Source organism: Pleurodeles waltl, chromosome 8, assembly GCF_031143425.1.
Source record: "Pleurodeles waltl isolate 20211129_DDA chromosome 8, aPleWal1.hap1.20221129, whole genome shotgun sequence".
In the NCBI taxonomy this organism is placed as follows: Eukaryota; Metazoa; Chordata; class Amphibia; order Caudata; family Salamandridae; genus Pleurodeles; species Pleurodeles waltl.
The window spans coordinates 1,528,310,881-1,528,327,219 of record NC_090447.1 but is presented as its reverse complement, the minus strand read 5'-3'; the positions used below and the strand labels follow the sequence as shown (position 1 = coordinate 1,528,327,219).

At 46.4% G+C, this 16,339-nt stretch overlaps 1 protein-coding gene across 1 annotated transcript in view; it reads left to right on the top strand.

Annotated features, from left to right (window-relative positions):
• Positions 1-16,339, top strand: part of PWP2 (PWP2 small subunit processome component) — a 160,376-nt gene that overhangs the window by 128,065 nt on the left and 15,972 nt on the right. Inside the window, 2 exon segments of the mRNA XM_069202935.1 lie at positions 6,201-6,419; positions 8,021-8,171. Coding sequence (XP_069059036.1) covers positions 6,201-6,419; positions 8,021-8,171 — 370 coding nt within the window.

Below are 16,339 nucleotides of genomic sequence, written 5' to 3'. Positions count from 1 at the left end.
TCGGAAGTTACCTTCAACTATTTGTATATATATCATTTCAACCTTATATAGGTACATACTTAGTCACTCCATTGCATGGGCACTATTACTACAATACAACTCCTACCTCACCCTCTGCGGGGAAAAACAATCGAGGATAGAGTCGACGCCCATGCGCAATGGACACAAAAGGAGGAGTCACTCGGTCCCGTGACTCGAAAGACTTCTTTGAAGAAAAACAACTTGTAACACTCCGGCCCAACACCAGATGGCGAGCTATTGCAAAACATGCGAATCTACAGCGACTGATGCCACGAACAGATGTACACTGGGTAAGTGACATTTTCAATATCTATTCACCAAGATGGTGGGTGTCAGTCTTGGAAAGGTCAAGAAAATAAAATGTGGAGGGCCTACGGGCCAGTTCAACATCACTGAAAAGCGGTGAGCAACAAGGGTCGACTGAGCAATGGGGGAATCTGGAGAAAGTAGGGTTAAAACAAAAACGGCAGACGGGGAATCAGTGGTTAAGGTTTGGGGGAGGGGGCAATATGGGGAGCCTGGTTGTGGGAGGAAGTAGCACACAGGTGAGAGAACAAGAAAAAAACAGGTGCACTAACAGGGAGCGCTCACAGAAAAGCAAAAAAGTAGTTCCGTAACTCTAAGCAGTGGAAGTATTTAGCCAGAAGGATAGTAAGGAAGCTGTGCCCCAGGAGGGGATATACTGAAGACTACGAAGGAGCAAACGAGATTGACAATAAATCCAAACAACCATAAGTATTATGTGCTGATGCAAAACCCACTATATGCATTTGTATTGTACTCATTAGGTCCTTTAACAGCAGATAGCCAATCTTGTCTTTTGGCAAGACCTAAAAAGTGTTGCATGACAAGCATTCTCAGTCTTCCAACTGCTAGTTTCAGGGATCCCCTTCTGTCCTTGGACACATCAATGTTATGGAGTTGGGCTGTAGGATAGACCCCTATAGACTTCATTACTCTCTGAGTTTAGATCTGGCTTGACAGTGCAAGTGGCTGCCAGAGCTATTTTTAATTACAAAAAAAGTGTTTTAATGCAATATTAATGGAAGGACTTTAGCTCCTCCCCATTTTTGAACTTCCTTAGATCATAAATAAACAGCAGTTGTGTTATCCACACATAGGAAATTGTTCTGTAATTTGTGGCTGAAACAGATCAAAGGTGAACAAAAAAAAAGCACAGAAAGGTAAATCTGCACAACTTGGTAAAGTTTAACTAATGACATTTTAACTGCGGATTACCATATTCAGATGTTATTCGTGAACTAATGAGATGCAATTTTGCCTAGCAAGTATAACATGATGAAATTACAACTTAATTAAATAACACTGTCACAGATTGTGCTGTGTTTTGCCACAAAATTTGCCTTTTTCCTGTTGCATAATTTTCTCACCCTTGCACCTAATTTGGCCTTTCATTGCCACATAGTTCCTGGGGCCCTGTAAACAATAGAAACATTATTATTGCACTCACTGTGTAAAATACAGTAGGAAAATGCTTTGCATGATGTAACTCTTCAAAAATGTTTTTATATTTTGAACTCCAACAAATACAATATGAAAGTTTTACATTGCGAACCCTTTAGCAGACACAATAGGAGGTTTTTTTTTACACACTAACACTGAGAGACCCTCTTACGCAGATCTCTGGTTCAGGAAGGCTAGAGTGGTTTGGTTTGCATTGTTTACATTGTAATTTTATATTCATCATTACGTTGTTTGGAAGTTCTCGAGTTTCTAACCCCTCACCACCTCACAGAGTAAACATTGGACGGTTCTGCTTCGTTACCTGGGGGGTCAAGAGCTAAATGGGTATTATTAGCGCTCAGTATGGGTCCAATAGAAAGGTGGTCTCAGGGCTTTGGCACAGCTCGGGCGGCAATTGTGGTGGCCCACCTATGCAGTAGTTCCATCGTTCATAACTAACAGAGACCTTATTAATGCAGAATCCATGTCTTGTCCTGGGCAAGGGGGCTTTGCCTAGTGTGACCCTGTGTAATAAGAAGGGTATCGACTTGGATACTCTCTGATAAATGCAGCAAGTCGGGGTTAATACTGAGAATTCTCTGAAAAATGCAATATGAATATATTGTCAACACTAACAAACACCATAAAAAGGAGCTATGGGTTGATTATCGCTGGTAAGCCTTCTTAAACTGGCTTTGAGTTCAGGGAGGCTTGATGAGTTTGTTTTAATAGTGTACTTTTGCAGTGTTGTGTTTTGTATTTAATTGTGAGTGAAATAACATACTTTTTTCTTTTTTAAGTTAAAAGTACTGGCTGCTCATTGATTTATTAAGTGTTATTGTACGCTCCGCGGAGTCCTGGATTTCTAACCACCCCCTCCCCCATTGAGCCTTGGACTGTTCTGCCTCACTATCCTCAGATAGAAGAGCAGCTGCAGCAAACCGCCTGCTGTGGGGCTATTTATGTGAAACCAGAGGCAGAAAACTGGACCAAGATGTGAATGTCTGCTGTAAGAAAGGACCTCTTATTGTATGATCACCCCACAGATTTCTGGACTGACGCTGCTTATTGTCGACTCTGTAATGTTACTGTGCCCTGCTGGCCAGTCACCCAGTGCATACCCGATTGTCTAATTTAACTTACTTTTAAGTCCTTAGTATATGGTACAAGAGGTACCCAGGGATAATAAGTGAAATGTCACTAGTGGACGGTAGCACTTAACTGTGCCACTCCTTCAGTGGCAAGGTGACACGTGACTCTGTACCTGCCATTGCAGCCTCGCCGGGCAGCGTTAAAACTGCCAGCTCGACATGGCAAAATAACACTTAGCAAAGTCAAAACCTTACTTTTTGATATTAATAATTTACCGCTAGGGGAAGCATTGGTAGTCCTCCAGGTAGGGTGCTTAGTATTAAAAAGAAGGGTATGCTCCTTTGCTGTTTAACGTGCCCCGACAGAGAAGAAACAAAATTGCAGTTTTTACTGTAGCAAGGCTGGTGGTTCCATTGGATAATACTGAGTTTCGATTGCCACCGCACTAGGTGCTAACTTCCATTTTGATCTACCAAAGATATTACTCCAAGGTATCACCTTAATTGTTCAATTAAACCTGACACATTGCTAATGTCGGATTCAAGGTCACTTTTAATGGAAAAGTGATTTTAGAAAGTCCTCCCTTTCTTGTGCAACCTCCAGTAACCTTCCTGTCTATCTGCAGCAGCAGTTACCCAAGACATCGGGCTACCTCACACAAGGAAGTGCGAAGCGCCTCCACTATCTGCCCGCAGTGCCTCACCCAAACCTAGAAAGTAAAGGTGATTATGGCAACATAAACATGACACTGTTGACTCCTCTGGGAAGTTGAGCGAAAGGGGTATGATCTGTTCATCACAGTTAAATAGACTCACACATGCCAAGACAGAATGAACGATGGATTTCAATATATTTATTGAAGCAGTTGTATCCGTTTAGCAGTTGATTAAAATATAAAAAGGACGAGCTGAAAGCTGGTTGTACTAAAACCATGTGAAATGAACAAAATGTGTGTTTGTGTTAAAGGCACAGGCTACGTAACGGCCTAATGCTAAATTAGGGCTGTCTAACTCGCAACACCTGACCACTGCTGGACCCCGAAGTGCCCAGTGGGCGATCAAATCCTGGCCTTCCCAATGTGCCTCTAAGTCTGTGGGACCCAAAGTCAAAGTGGACCCTGGTGCCCAGAAACTATTTGCTTACCTTTAAGCAGCCACTGAGACTGCTGTTACAGGGAGACCAGTGGTGATTGTATCTGCACTGGACTCCATTGCTGAGGCCGGAGAGAACCCCCGATACTCGTTGATTCCAGGGTGGCTCCAGAAACACTCATCAGCATTCTCAACATCGTATATCTCCAACATCAGACCAGTTCTTGGTTAAAATAGAAAACTGCATTGAGGACTTTGAGACTTCTGGACCCAAAAGGGAACTGTCTCCCTGGACCTAGGTGGTCCCTATAACTGGCTTATTATGGCAGGTCTGGTTCTACCTTACTAAATATAGAAACCTAGTACCATGCTGTGTGAGCCTTCAGTATGAAATGATTGTTGAAGGAAGTAGATGTTGATATAAAGGCCAAGGGATTGTACTGGTGAATGAGTCCTTTCAGGGTATGCCTGAGGTACATTCCTGGGTGTGTGTGTGGTTTGTATTGGAGATGAGAACAGGATCAACTTAGCCTGCGTTAAGCTATAGGTACCCACTAAACATCCAAATTTTGATGATAGTGCAAGACTGGTACTGAGGCTGTGAATGTTGTCAACCGGCAAAACTTTCAGATTAATTTGGGTGTTATCACCATTCCGGTATATGTAGATTGTGTAATTAACCAGGGGGTGTCCGTGTAAAGGCTTCAGGTCACTGGTGGGAGGAAGGGCCCTGTGGTCCTCGGCAGGCTGGAAGCGTTGTGCTCTGAATGATCTCATTTGGACAGCTTGGTCATAGGCACTCTGTGAGTTACCTCCTAGGAGGAGAGGAGGATAATGTCAAACGCTGCCTAGATGTCCAGTTATGCCAGAAACAAGGTGGCATCTGTGAGCGGCATCAGTCACAACACAAATAGTGGTAGTTTCTGTGCAGCAACAGGTCCTGACACCAGACTTGGCTGAAGTTACAGGGAATGGAAGTTTGTGATGAGCCAATAATGACTCCGGTTGTGTCAATCCAGAATCAGTTCTTCCTGTGCGGATATTCAACGCAGACCGGAATCAGCAGTCCAGCAGGGAGGACAAATACATATTTGTTGCTGCTAGAAAATTCACACTTCCATACAGAGAAATACTGCAACCCTCATTCTTCCCCAGCAAAGGGGGAGAAAAGCTAACAAGATTGTTATTGGTGATGTTCTTAATACTGTTCAGATTATCTTGAACTTTATGCTGTGCGTCAGAAAAAAGCAGCCAAAAGATGGCCCTTAAAGTGTGCGGGATTGTGCATTTTAGCACATCATTTTAATGAGCCATCGACACCCATCGTTTTACGATTTTAAATAACTAAATGTGGCTTTGAGTCTACCCACTGGATTGTGGGATACTGGCCTACAGAATACTAACTTCAAACTGCAAAACTGTAGTTGCATAGAAGTATCCTACTTTATTTCTTTGTTTCACTCTATATTTTAGAATTATTTGACCTTGTAAATGTTTATTCTTGAAAGAAATTAAAGACGACCATGGAAATTTGCGTAAGTGGTTGATGGCACCAAGCGGAATGAGCTTGGAGACAATTCAAGCCTCTAGTTTTCCAAAAACTTTGTTTTATAGTCTATGTTTTTATACCTGCCATATTTCTACAAAACTAGTGCCTTTTCACTTTTTTTTTTTTTTTAACCCATTATGCCAGCCTTTGGATAATCTGAAATATTTTTTTCTCCTTTTCTTGGTCCGAGCTGCTGAATGTTGATGAAATAGGTCTGTGTTTGCTGTTACAAACAGTTTTCTCGTCACAGAATACAAAAAAGCATTGGTGTCCACAGTACAAAAGAATGTATGTGTGGCAGTGCCCTTCATAAGTTCTCCGGGCACCAAACGCCCCTCGAAATACACAGCATGGGTAGCGTGCAGCATACAGGACCTTGGGTAGTCTTACTCCTACCTCATTTTCTATGAAGTAATTAGAAATCTTCTGGACTCACAGTAATGCTTCTTCCTCAAGACATGTTGACCGGTTTCTTAAAAGCCAAGAGAGCTTGTAACAGATAACACACTTAGTTTAAAAAAAAAAAAACACCAACCACCCATCTTTTGCCCCCAAACCTCACATGTCCTCCCCCTGGGTTCAGGTCCACTGAAACCATTCTCCTCTTGACCCTGCATTGTTTACCCATTCGCTTTGACTCAAAGTAGCTTTTCAAGCTTCCTCTACTGTTGAGATCTGCCTCTTGTGCTTAGCAGTGCGTACACCCTTAATTCTGCAACCCCGACCCGGTGTATATAGAGTACAGCACACTTACTCATTGACTGCTTTTTTTGTATGTATTCATCACAATCCGCTTTATGTCCTGGCCATCCTTTTCACAACCACTGTACTGCATTAATGCTGAAGGGCTTATAAACACAGCTTGCAAAAACAAAACATCCAAAAGAAAATGCAAGCAACAAACTTAATTCTCATACAGCCTTGATTGTGAACGGATAATATCTTCACCTTGATGTTGATTGACTCACCATTGTTTTTCGCAGGCAGGAGTTGGGCTGCAACCACCACAGAAGGCCTCCTTATTTACTCACTGGACTCAGGCCTGGTGTTTGACCCCTTCCAGTTGGACCTGGACATCACACCCAGCAGCGTGCACCGGACTCTGCGCCAGAAGGAGTACACAGCAGCCATTGTCATGGCCTTCCGCCTGAATGAGAAGGCCCTGATCCGTGAGGTCTTGGAGAGCGTGCCCAGTTCTGAGAGTAAGTGGAAGATACTAGAAAGGGTCAGTTTAGACCCAACTCGGGCAGGGGATGGGCGAGACTCTGAAGGCAAATAGGACAGTGGCAGAAATTGACTGGTCATATAGTGGAGCTTGTGCCTAATAGTGAAAATAAGCATCTGCGGTGAAAAGTAGCATAACTGAGCCTTCCTGGCCCAGGGCAGAGGCAAAAATAAACTAATGAAATGCTGGAAGTTGTATCTAACAATGAGAGTTAGCATCTGTAGTTAGGCCATAGCAGAACAGAGCCCACCTACCCCCTGGGAGATGGAAAGGATCGATAAGACCTGGGACCTAGGGTATTAGAGGCTAGGGTTGAAGCAGAAATCTTTGCCACCCTATGCAGAATTACATTTCAGCCGCCACATTTTCAGAATGGGGCATCACTTGCCACTTGTGACCCTAATAGGGAGCTGCACTACTTCCGTAGTCTCTTCTATGAAGATAATGAGTAGGGAACAGAAGTGGGAGGGAGAGGAGGGCATCGGGGAGTACTGGTACAACCACTGGACCCAAGCAGAATTGGGGAGTGTGCCAATAATGAGAATACACAGATGTGATCAGAGTATAAAGGCAAGTCCACTCAGCACCAAGCTAGAGGATCACCCAGAAAGAGCAAGTTTGTTGGGTCAATTTATCATCGCCACATATTTGTATCAAACACACAAAAGTTGTAATACGCCCGTATCTAAATCATTCGAAGTCATAAATATAAAACTGCAATATGTATACTCTACTTTTTAAACTGTGTGCCTGCCTTCCTTCAGGGATCACACATTTTAACTCTTCCATCCACCAATGATTTTAGTTTATAACACCTCCCATCCCTGTGATCTCCTGAGGCTCCTGTTTCACCCTCCTGTTCCTTAGTGTTGTCACGTTTAACCCTTTCTCCCAAAGCCCCTCATTGATACCCTGTTTTAATGTCCTCAATGATCTCCTGTCTTACTCTATATTCTTGATCCCATCAGTGATCTCCCGTGTTAATCTATACTACTTTTATCCCTGAGCGATCTCCTGTTCTAATCTACAGTACTGTGACCCATATGTGATTTCCTGTCTCAATCTACACTCCTGCGATTCCCTCAGTGGTCTCTATAACACTTGGGGAGAAGAGGAGGCTAAAGGAAACCCCACATCTCCCTCAGGTTTTCATTTTTATCCAGACTGGGATGCCACCAAATAAAGGAACCCTTATGGTTTATCCCAAGGTATTTGTAGTCAATTAACTGGATCCCAGAGAGATATCCAGACAAGTAATCTATGAGAACTCCTTCAAGGTAGTCCCCCTTGAGGTTGAGTCTGCCCTTGTAATATTATCTTACCAAGGTGGGATGGGGTGGCCAAAGGATGAAGCATGTCACATTACGTGACTGAGCCCACCTTCTTCTTGGAATTGCCTTGAGATTGACTAGGGAGGTTCCAGGGTTGGATAGTACTTCTTAGAAATGAGGACTAAAGATAAGACACCCTACCATATGATTAAGTCGCCGCAACATGATGTGTTTGTGATTCCCAAAGTGGTCTCCGTATTTACCCTTTTCACTGCTGTCCCTCGATGCTCTTCTTATGTCCCTGCAGTTGATGTTATTGGATCCTCCCTGCCTGGGGTGTACGTAGAGAAATTGCTGCAGTTTCTGCCATTTGCATTTGAAACCTCGGCTCATCTAGAGTTCTATCTCACGTGGGCTCAACGGCTGCTCATGCAACACGGACAGTCTCTGAAGACCAGGTATGTGCCATGTTGTTTTTGCTCTGCCTTAAAACTAGTGTAGCGCTTAGTTATTTTTCCTTTGAAGAAAATCTTCTGTGATAGTGACTTGGTCGGGTTTGGGTGAATAATGCATCTTTTATTGAAGGAAGGACTATTAGGTAGCAGCTGAATGATTAAGGGTGGGTGGTATTGTGGGTCATGCTGCCGTGGGAAAGTTATCTTCTAGAATGGAGTCACTATAGCAGTAAAACCAGGAGTACACAGGAGGAAGTTTCCCTTTTGAAGTGGACACTTGTCCAACCCAAATAATCTACTTTCGTACTGATAGATTTACAAATGTTGGCAGTTTTGTAATTCCCAGAGATGTCTGCAGTGTTAACATATGCAAGGGCTGTTTTTATTGCATCAGAGTTGGAGAGCTCCTGGTAGAGGTTCAAAATGTATTAGAATGAGCATGGATTTCCATTGCATACATAAGACGGACCAGCCTAGGGAGCTTGAAGTTCTTACTGACTGTGCCTAGGCAGCAACAGCAGATGTTCAAGAAATGGGAGTGCTGTGTTTCTATGAGACGGTTATGAAGTGCACAAATCTCTGACCCTGCAGATGCCGTGTCAACGAAGTAGTGTCTGGGTGTAGGAAGTTGGCTCTGTATGTGCTATTTCAAAGTAAGGAATAGCATGCACAGAATCCAAGGGTTCCCCTTAGAGGTAAAATAGTGGTAAAAATAGATAATACTAATGCTCTATTTTGTGGTAGTGTGGTCGAGCAGTAGGCTTATCCAAGGAGTAGTGTTAAGCATTTGTTGTACATACACATAGACAATAAATGAGGTACACACACTCAGAGACAAATCCAGCCAATAGGTTTTTGTATAGAAAAATATCTTTTCTTAGTTTATTTTAAGAACCACAGGTTCAAATTCTACATGTAATATCTCATTCGAAAGGTATTGCAGGTAAGTACTTTAGGAACTTCAAATCATAAAAATTGCATGTATACTTTACAAGTTATTGACAAATAGCTGTTTTAAAAGTGGACACTTAGTGCAATTTTCACAGTTCCTGGGGGGGGTAAGTTTTTGTTAGTTTTACCAGGTAAGTAAGACACTTACAGGGTTCAGTTCTTGGTCCAAGGTAGCCCACCGTTGGGGGTTCAGAGCAACCCCAAAGTCACCACACCAGCAGCTCAGGGCCGGTCAGGTGCAGAGTTCAAAGTGGTGCCCAAAACACATAGGCTAGAATGGAGAGAAGGGGGTGCCCCGGTTCCGGGCTGCTTGCAGGTAAATACCCGCGTCTTCGGAGGGCAGACCAGAGGGGTTTTGTAGGGCACCGGGGGGGACACAAGCCCACACAGAAATTTCACCCTCAGCGGCGCGGGGGCGGCCGGGTGCAGTGTAGAAACAAGCGTCGGGTTCGTAATGGAAGTCAATGGGAGATCAACGGATCTCTTCAGCGCTGCAGGCAGGCAAGGGGGGGCTTCCTCGGGGAAACCTCCACTTGGGCAAGGGAGAGGGACTCCTGGGGGTCACTTCTCCAGTGAAGGTCCGGTCCTTCAGGTCCTGGGGGCTGCGGGTGCAGGGTCTTTTCCAGGCGTCGGGACTTAGGTTTCAGAGAGTCGCGGTCAGGGGAAGCCTCGGGATTCCCTCTGCAGGCGGCGCTGTGGGGGCTCAGGGGGGACAGGTTTTGGTACTCACAGTCGTAGAGTAGTCCGGGGGTCCTCCCTGAGGTGTTGGTTCTCCACCAGCCGAGTCGGGGTCGCCGGGTGCAGTGTTGCAAGTCTCACGCTTCTTGCGGGGAGTTGCAGGGTTCTTTAAAGCTGCTTCTTGAAACAAAGTTGCAGTCTTTTTGGAGCAGGTCCGCTGTCCTCGGGAGTTTCTTGTCTTTTTCGAAGCAGGGCAGTCCTCAGAGGAGTCAGAGGTCGCTGGTCCCTTGGAAGGCGTCGCTGGAGCAGAGTTCTTTGGAAGGCAGGAGACAGGCCGGTGAGTTTCTGGAGCCAAGGCAGTTGTCGTCTTCTGGTCTTCCTCTGCAGGGGTTTTCAGCTAGGCAGTCCTTCTTCTTGTAGTTGCAGGAATCTAATTTTCTAGGGTTCAGGGTAGCCCTTAAATACTAAATTTAAGGGCGTGTTTAGGTCTGGGGGGTTAGTAGCCAATGGCTACTAGCCCTGAGGGTGGGTACACCCTCTTTGTGCCTCCTCCCAAGGGGAGGGGGTCACAATCCTAACCCTATTGGGGGAATCCTCCATCTGCAAGATGGAGGATTTCTAAAAGTTAGAGTCACTTCAGCTCAGGACACCTTAGGGGCTGTCCTGACTGGCCAGTGACTCCTCCTTGTTGCTTTCTTTGTTCCCTCCAGCCTTGCCGCCAAAAGTGGGGGCCGTGGCCGGAGGGGGCGGGCAACTCCACTAAGCTGGAGTGCCCTGCTGGGCTGTGACAAAGGGGTGAGCCTTTGAGGCTCACCGCCAGGTGTCACAGCTCCTGCCTGGGGGAGGTGTTAGCATCTCCACCCAGTGCAGGCTTTGTTACTGGCCTCAGAGTGACAAAGGCACTCTCCCCATGGGGCCAGCAACATGTCTCTAGTGTGGCAGGCTGCTGGAACCAGTCAGCCTACACAGATAGGTGGTTAAGTTTCAGGGGGCACCTCTAAGGTGCCCTCTGTGGTGTATTTTACAATAAAGTGTACACTGGCATCAGTGTGCATTTATTGTGCTGAGAAGTTTGATACCAAACTTCCCAGTTTTCAGTGTAGCCATTATGGTGCTGTGGAGTTCGTGTAAAACAGACTCCCAGACCATATACTCTTATGGCTACCCTGCACTTACAATGTCTAAGGTTTTGTTTAGACACTGTAGGGGCACAGTGCTCATGCACTGGTACCCTCACCTATGGTATAGTGCACCCTGCCTTAGGGCTGTAAGGCCTGCTAGAGGGGTGTCTTACCTATACTGCATAGGCAGTGAGAGGCTGGCATGGCACCCTGAGGGGAGTGCCATGTCGACTTACTCATTTTGTTCTCACTAGCACATACAGGCTTGTAAGCAGTGTGTCTGTGCTGAGTGAGGGGTCTCTAGGGTGGCATAAGACATGCTGCAGCTCTTAGAGACCTTCCTTGGCATCAGGGCCCTTGGTACTAGAAGTACCAGTTACAAGGGACTTATCTGAATGCCAGGGTGTGCCGATTGTGGATACAATGGTACATTTTAGGTGAAGGAACACTGGTGCTGGGGCCTGGTTAGCAGGGTCCCAGCACTCTTCTCAGTCAAGTCAGCATCAGTATCAGGCAAAAAGTGGGGGGTAACTGCAACAGGGAGCCATTTCTTTACACAAGCCCCCCCCAGCCCACAGGCCAGGAGACTCAGCCCAAGCTGGGAGAGTCTTCCTAGTCTGTCAGGCGAGGAAGAGTAGGAGAAATAGGCTGGTTAGTTGCAGGGCCTACTCTGCCTTACATCCTTCTGTTCAGGTCATTCCCTTTGGGGAACTGACCTACTTCCACAGTGATAGGACCTAGTCTGAATTGCCTCTTGTCTGCCTCTTCAATGTCTCCACCCATTCTTTCTATCTTGGTCTTAGAGGTATCCACCTCTGCTAACCTTATCTTGGCCAGGGTTACCCCTAGCTTACCCAGAGAGGTTACCCAGAGCTGGAGTAACCCCACCATGACCAATAGGGTCAGGGGGCCTAACTTGCTATTTGGCATGGGGTCAGACCACCATGCTAAGGATAGTGCAGCCATAAAGGCTAACACCCAGCAGAGGCCACTGACAGCTGTCAGTGCCCAGAACCACACCTTTAGCTCTTCACCTAAAAGGGAAGGGGCTAAGTTACAGGCTTCTTTGGGTTCAGGTTGCCTGTCTGCTGTATTGGAGTGGGGGGTTACCACATCTTGTAGTAAACATCCTTCTTCCACTCTTTCTTCTGTTAGCTGAGGAGCCACCCACTCAGGTTTAACAGTTGCCTGACTAGCCAGGACTTCTTGTGGGTCAGGTTGGACTTGATCAGGGCCATTTTTGGAGTTCTCCCCTACTGGAGCAGAATCTCCTTGGCTTGCTGTAACCTTGGCTAAAGGTTGTCCACCCTTCCTACTCTGTTTTCTTTTCTTCTTCTTCTGGGGCCTGCTTGCATTTACTGCAGAGGCAGGACTTCCAGAATCCTTGGGAGAGGACTGGCACTGGACCAGTTCCTCTCTTGAGCTCTGACTAACCTCTGGGTAGTCATTTCCAAGAAGACAATCAAGGGGGAGGTCTGTACTGACTACTACCCTTCTCCAGCTAAGAGTGCCACCCACTTCTATGGGCACTAAAGCCACAGGCCTCTTAGTGACCCTGTCTAGGCTAACTCTTACCCTGGCAGTCTCACCTGGGATGTACTGGTTTGAGAGCACCAGCCTGTCATGCACAATAGTGTGACTGGCACAAGTGTCTCTCAGGGCAGTGGTTGGGATTCCATTCACCAGTAGGTGGTGGAAGTGTCTACTTCCCTCTGGAATCTCCAACTCACCTGTTGGGCCCTGTTTCCAGTTGAAGGCTAGGAAGACCTCCTCATCTGAGGAGTCATCTCCCATGGCTACACTGGTTACCCCTGGAATTTTGTTCTGGGGTTTGTTTGTGGGACAAGAAGTGTCCTTGGTGTGGTGCCCAGACTGTTTACAGTTGTGGCACCATGCCTTAGTGGCATCCCAGTTCTTACCCTGGTACCCACCTTTGTTTTGGGTTGTGTCTTGGGGCCCACCCACCTGTTCTGGTTTTTGGGGGCCTACAGAGGACTCTTTTTCTTTGTTTCTAGTGTCACCCACTTTCTCCTGGGGAGTTTTTGTAACCCCTTTCTTTTGGTCACCCCCAGTGGAAGTTTTGGTTACCCTAGTCTTGACCCAGTGGTCTGCCTTCTTTCCTAATTCTTGGGGAGAAATTGGACCTAGGTCTACCAGATACTGATGCAACTTTTCATTGAAGCAGTTACTTAAAATGTGTTCTTTCATAAACAAATTATAAAGCCCAACATAGTCACACACTTCATTTCCAGTTAACCAACCATCTAGTGTTTTTACTGAGTAGTCTACAAAATCAACCCAGGTCTGGCTCGAGGATTTTTGAGCCCCCCTGAATCTAATTCTATACTCCTCAGTGGAGAATCCAAAGCCCTCAATCAGGGTACCCTTCATGAGGTCATAAGATTCTGCATCTTTTCCAGAGAGTGTGAGGAGTCTATCCCTACACTTTCCTGTGAACATTTCCCAAAGGAGAGCACCCCAGTGTGATCTGTTTACTTTTCTGGTTACACAAGCCCTCTCAAAAGCTGTGAACCATTTGGTGATGTCATCACCATCTTCATATTTTGTTACAATCCCTTTGGGGATTTTTAGGATGTCAGGAGAATCTCTGACCCTATTTAAGTTGCTGCCACCATCGATGGGACCTAGGCCCATCTCTTTTCTTTCCCTTTCTATGGCTAGGAGCTGCTTTTCCAAAGCCAATCTTTTGACCATCCTGGCTAACAGGGGGTCATCTTCACTGGAGTTATCCTCAGTGATTTCAGAGGTGTTGGTCTCTCCTGTGAGGGAACCAGCATCTCTGACTATTATTTTTGGAGTCAGGGTTTGAGGGACCCTGTTCTCCCTAGATAGGACTGGTAGGGGGGAATTTTCCTCCAAGTCACTATCCTCTTCCTCTGAGTTGCTACCCTCAGAGGGGTTGTCCTTTTCAAACTCTGCCAAAAGCTCCTGGAGCTGTATTTTGGTAGGTTTGGGGCCCATTGTTATTTTCTTTATTTTACAGAGTGACCTTAGCTCCCTCATCTGTAGATGGAGGTAAGGTGTGGTGTCGAGTTCCACCACATTCACATCTGTGCTAGACATTATGCTTCTAAAAGTTGGAATACTTTTTAAGAAACTAAAACTGGTTCTAGAATCTAATTCAAACTTTTACAAACTTTTAAACTCTAAAAGAAATGCTAAACAGGATCTAACACAAGGCCCTAGCAGGTCTTTTAAGAATTTAGAAAACTTTTCAAATTGCAAAAATCAATTTCTAATGACAATTTTGGAATTTGTCGTGTGATCAGGTATTGGCTGAGTAGTCCAGCAAATGCAAAGTCTTGTACCCCACCGCTGATCCACCAATGTAGGAAGTTGGCTCTGTATGTGCTATTTCAAAGTAAGGAATAGCATGCACAGAATCCAAGGGTTCCCCTTAGAGGTAAAATAGTGGTAAAAATAGATAATACTAATGCTCTATTTTGTGGTAGTGTGGTCGAGCAGTAGGCTTATCCAAGGAGTAGTGTTAAGCATTTGTTGTACATACACATAGACAATAAATGAGGTACACACACTCAGAGACAAATCCAGCCAATAGGTTTTTGTATAGAAAAATATCTTTTCTTAGTTTATTTTAAGAACCACAGGTTCAAATTCTACATGTAATATCTCATTCGAAAGGTATTGCAGGTAAGTACTTTAGGAACTTCAAATCATAAAAATTGCATGTATACTTTACAAGTTATTGACAAATAGCTGTTTTAAAAGTGGACACTTAGTGCAATTTTCACAGTTCCTGGGGGGGGTAAGTTTTTGTTAGTTTTACCAGGTAAGTAAGACACTTACAGGGTTCAGTTCTTGGTCCAAGGTAGCCCACCGTTGGGGGTTCAGAGCAACCCCAAAGTCACCACACCAGCAGCTCAGGGCCGGTCAGGTGCAGAGTTCAAAGTGGTGCCCAAAACACATAGGCTAGAATGGAGAGAAGGGGGTGCCCCGGTTCCGGGCTGCTTGCAGGTAAATACCCGCGTCTTCGGAGGGCAGACCAGAGGGGTTTTGTAGGGCACCGGGGGGGACACAAGCCCACACAGAAATTTCACCCTCAGCGGCGCGGGGGCGGCCGGGTGCAGTGTAGAAACAAGCGTCGGGTTCGTAATGGAAGTCAATGGGAGATCAACGGATCTCTTCAGCGCTGCAGGCAGGCAAGGGGGGGCTTCCTCGGGGAAACCTCCACTTGGGCAAGGGAGAGGGACTCCTGGGGGTCACTTCTCCAGTGAAGGTCCGGTCCTTCAGGTCCTGGGGGCTGCGGGTGCAGGGTCTTTTCCAGGCGTCGGGACTTAGGTTTCAGAGAGTCGCGGTCAGGGGAAGCCTCGGGATTCCCTCTGCAGGCGGCGCTGTGGGGGCTCAGGGGGGACAGGTTTTGGTACTCACAGTCGTAGAGTAGTCCGGGGGTCCTCCCTGAGGTGTTGGTTCTCCACCAGCCGAGTCGGGGTCGCCGGGTGCAGTGTTGCAAGTCTCACGCTTCTTGCGGGGAGTTGCAGGGTTCTTTAAAGCTGCTTCTTGAAACAAAGTTGCAGTCTTTTTGGAGCAGGTCCGCTGTCCTCGGGAGTTTCTTGTCTTTTTCGAAGCAGGGCAGTCCTCAGAGGAGTCAGAGGTCGCTGGTCCCTTGGAAGGCGTCGCTGGAGCAGAGTTCTTTGGAAGGCAGGAGACAGGCCGGTGAGTTTCTGGAGCCAAGGCAGTTGTCGTCTTCTGGTCTTCCTCTGCAGGGGTTTTCAGCTAGGCAGTCCTTCTTCTTGTAGTTGCAGGAATCTAATTTTCTAGGGTTCAGGGTAGCCCTTAAATACTAAATTTAAGGGCGTGTTTAGGTCTGGGGGGTTAGTAGCCAATGGCTACTAGCCCTGAGGGTGGGTACACCCTCTTTGTGCCTCCTCCCAAGGGGAGGGGGTCACAATCCTAACCCTATTGGGGGAATCCTCCATCTGCAAGATGGAGGATTTCTAAAAGTTAGAGTCACTTCAGCTCAGGACACCTTAGGGGCTGTCCTGACTGGCCAGTGACTCCTCCTTGTTGCTTTCTTTGTTCCCTCCAGCCTTGCCGCCAAAAGTGGGGGCCGTGGCCGGAGGGGGCGGGCAACTCCACTAAGCTGGAGTGCCCTGCTGGGCTGTGACAAAGGGGTGAGCCTTTGAGGCTCACCGCCAGGTGTCACAGCTCCTGCCTGGGGGAGGTGTTGGCATCTCCACCCAGTGCAGGCTTTGTTACTGGCCTCAGAGTGACAAAGGCACTCTCCCCATGGGGCCAGCAACATGTCTCTAGTGTGGCAGGCTGCTGGAACCAGTCAGCCTACACAGATAGGTGGTTAAGTTTCAGGGGGCACCTCTAAGGTGCCCTCTGTGGTGTATTTTACAATAAAGTGTACACTGGCATCAGTGTGCATTTATTGTG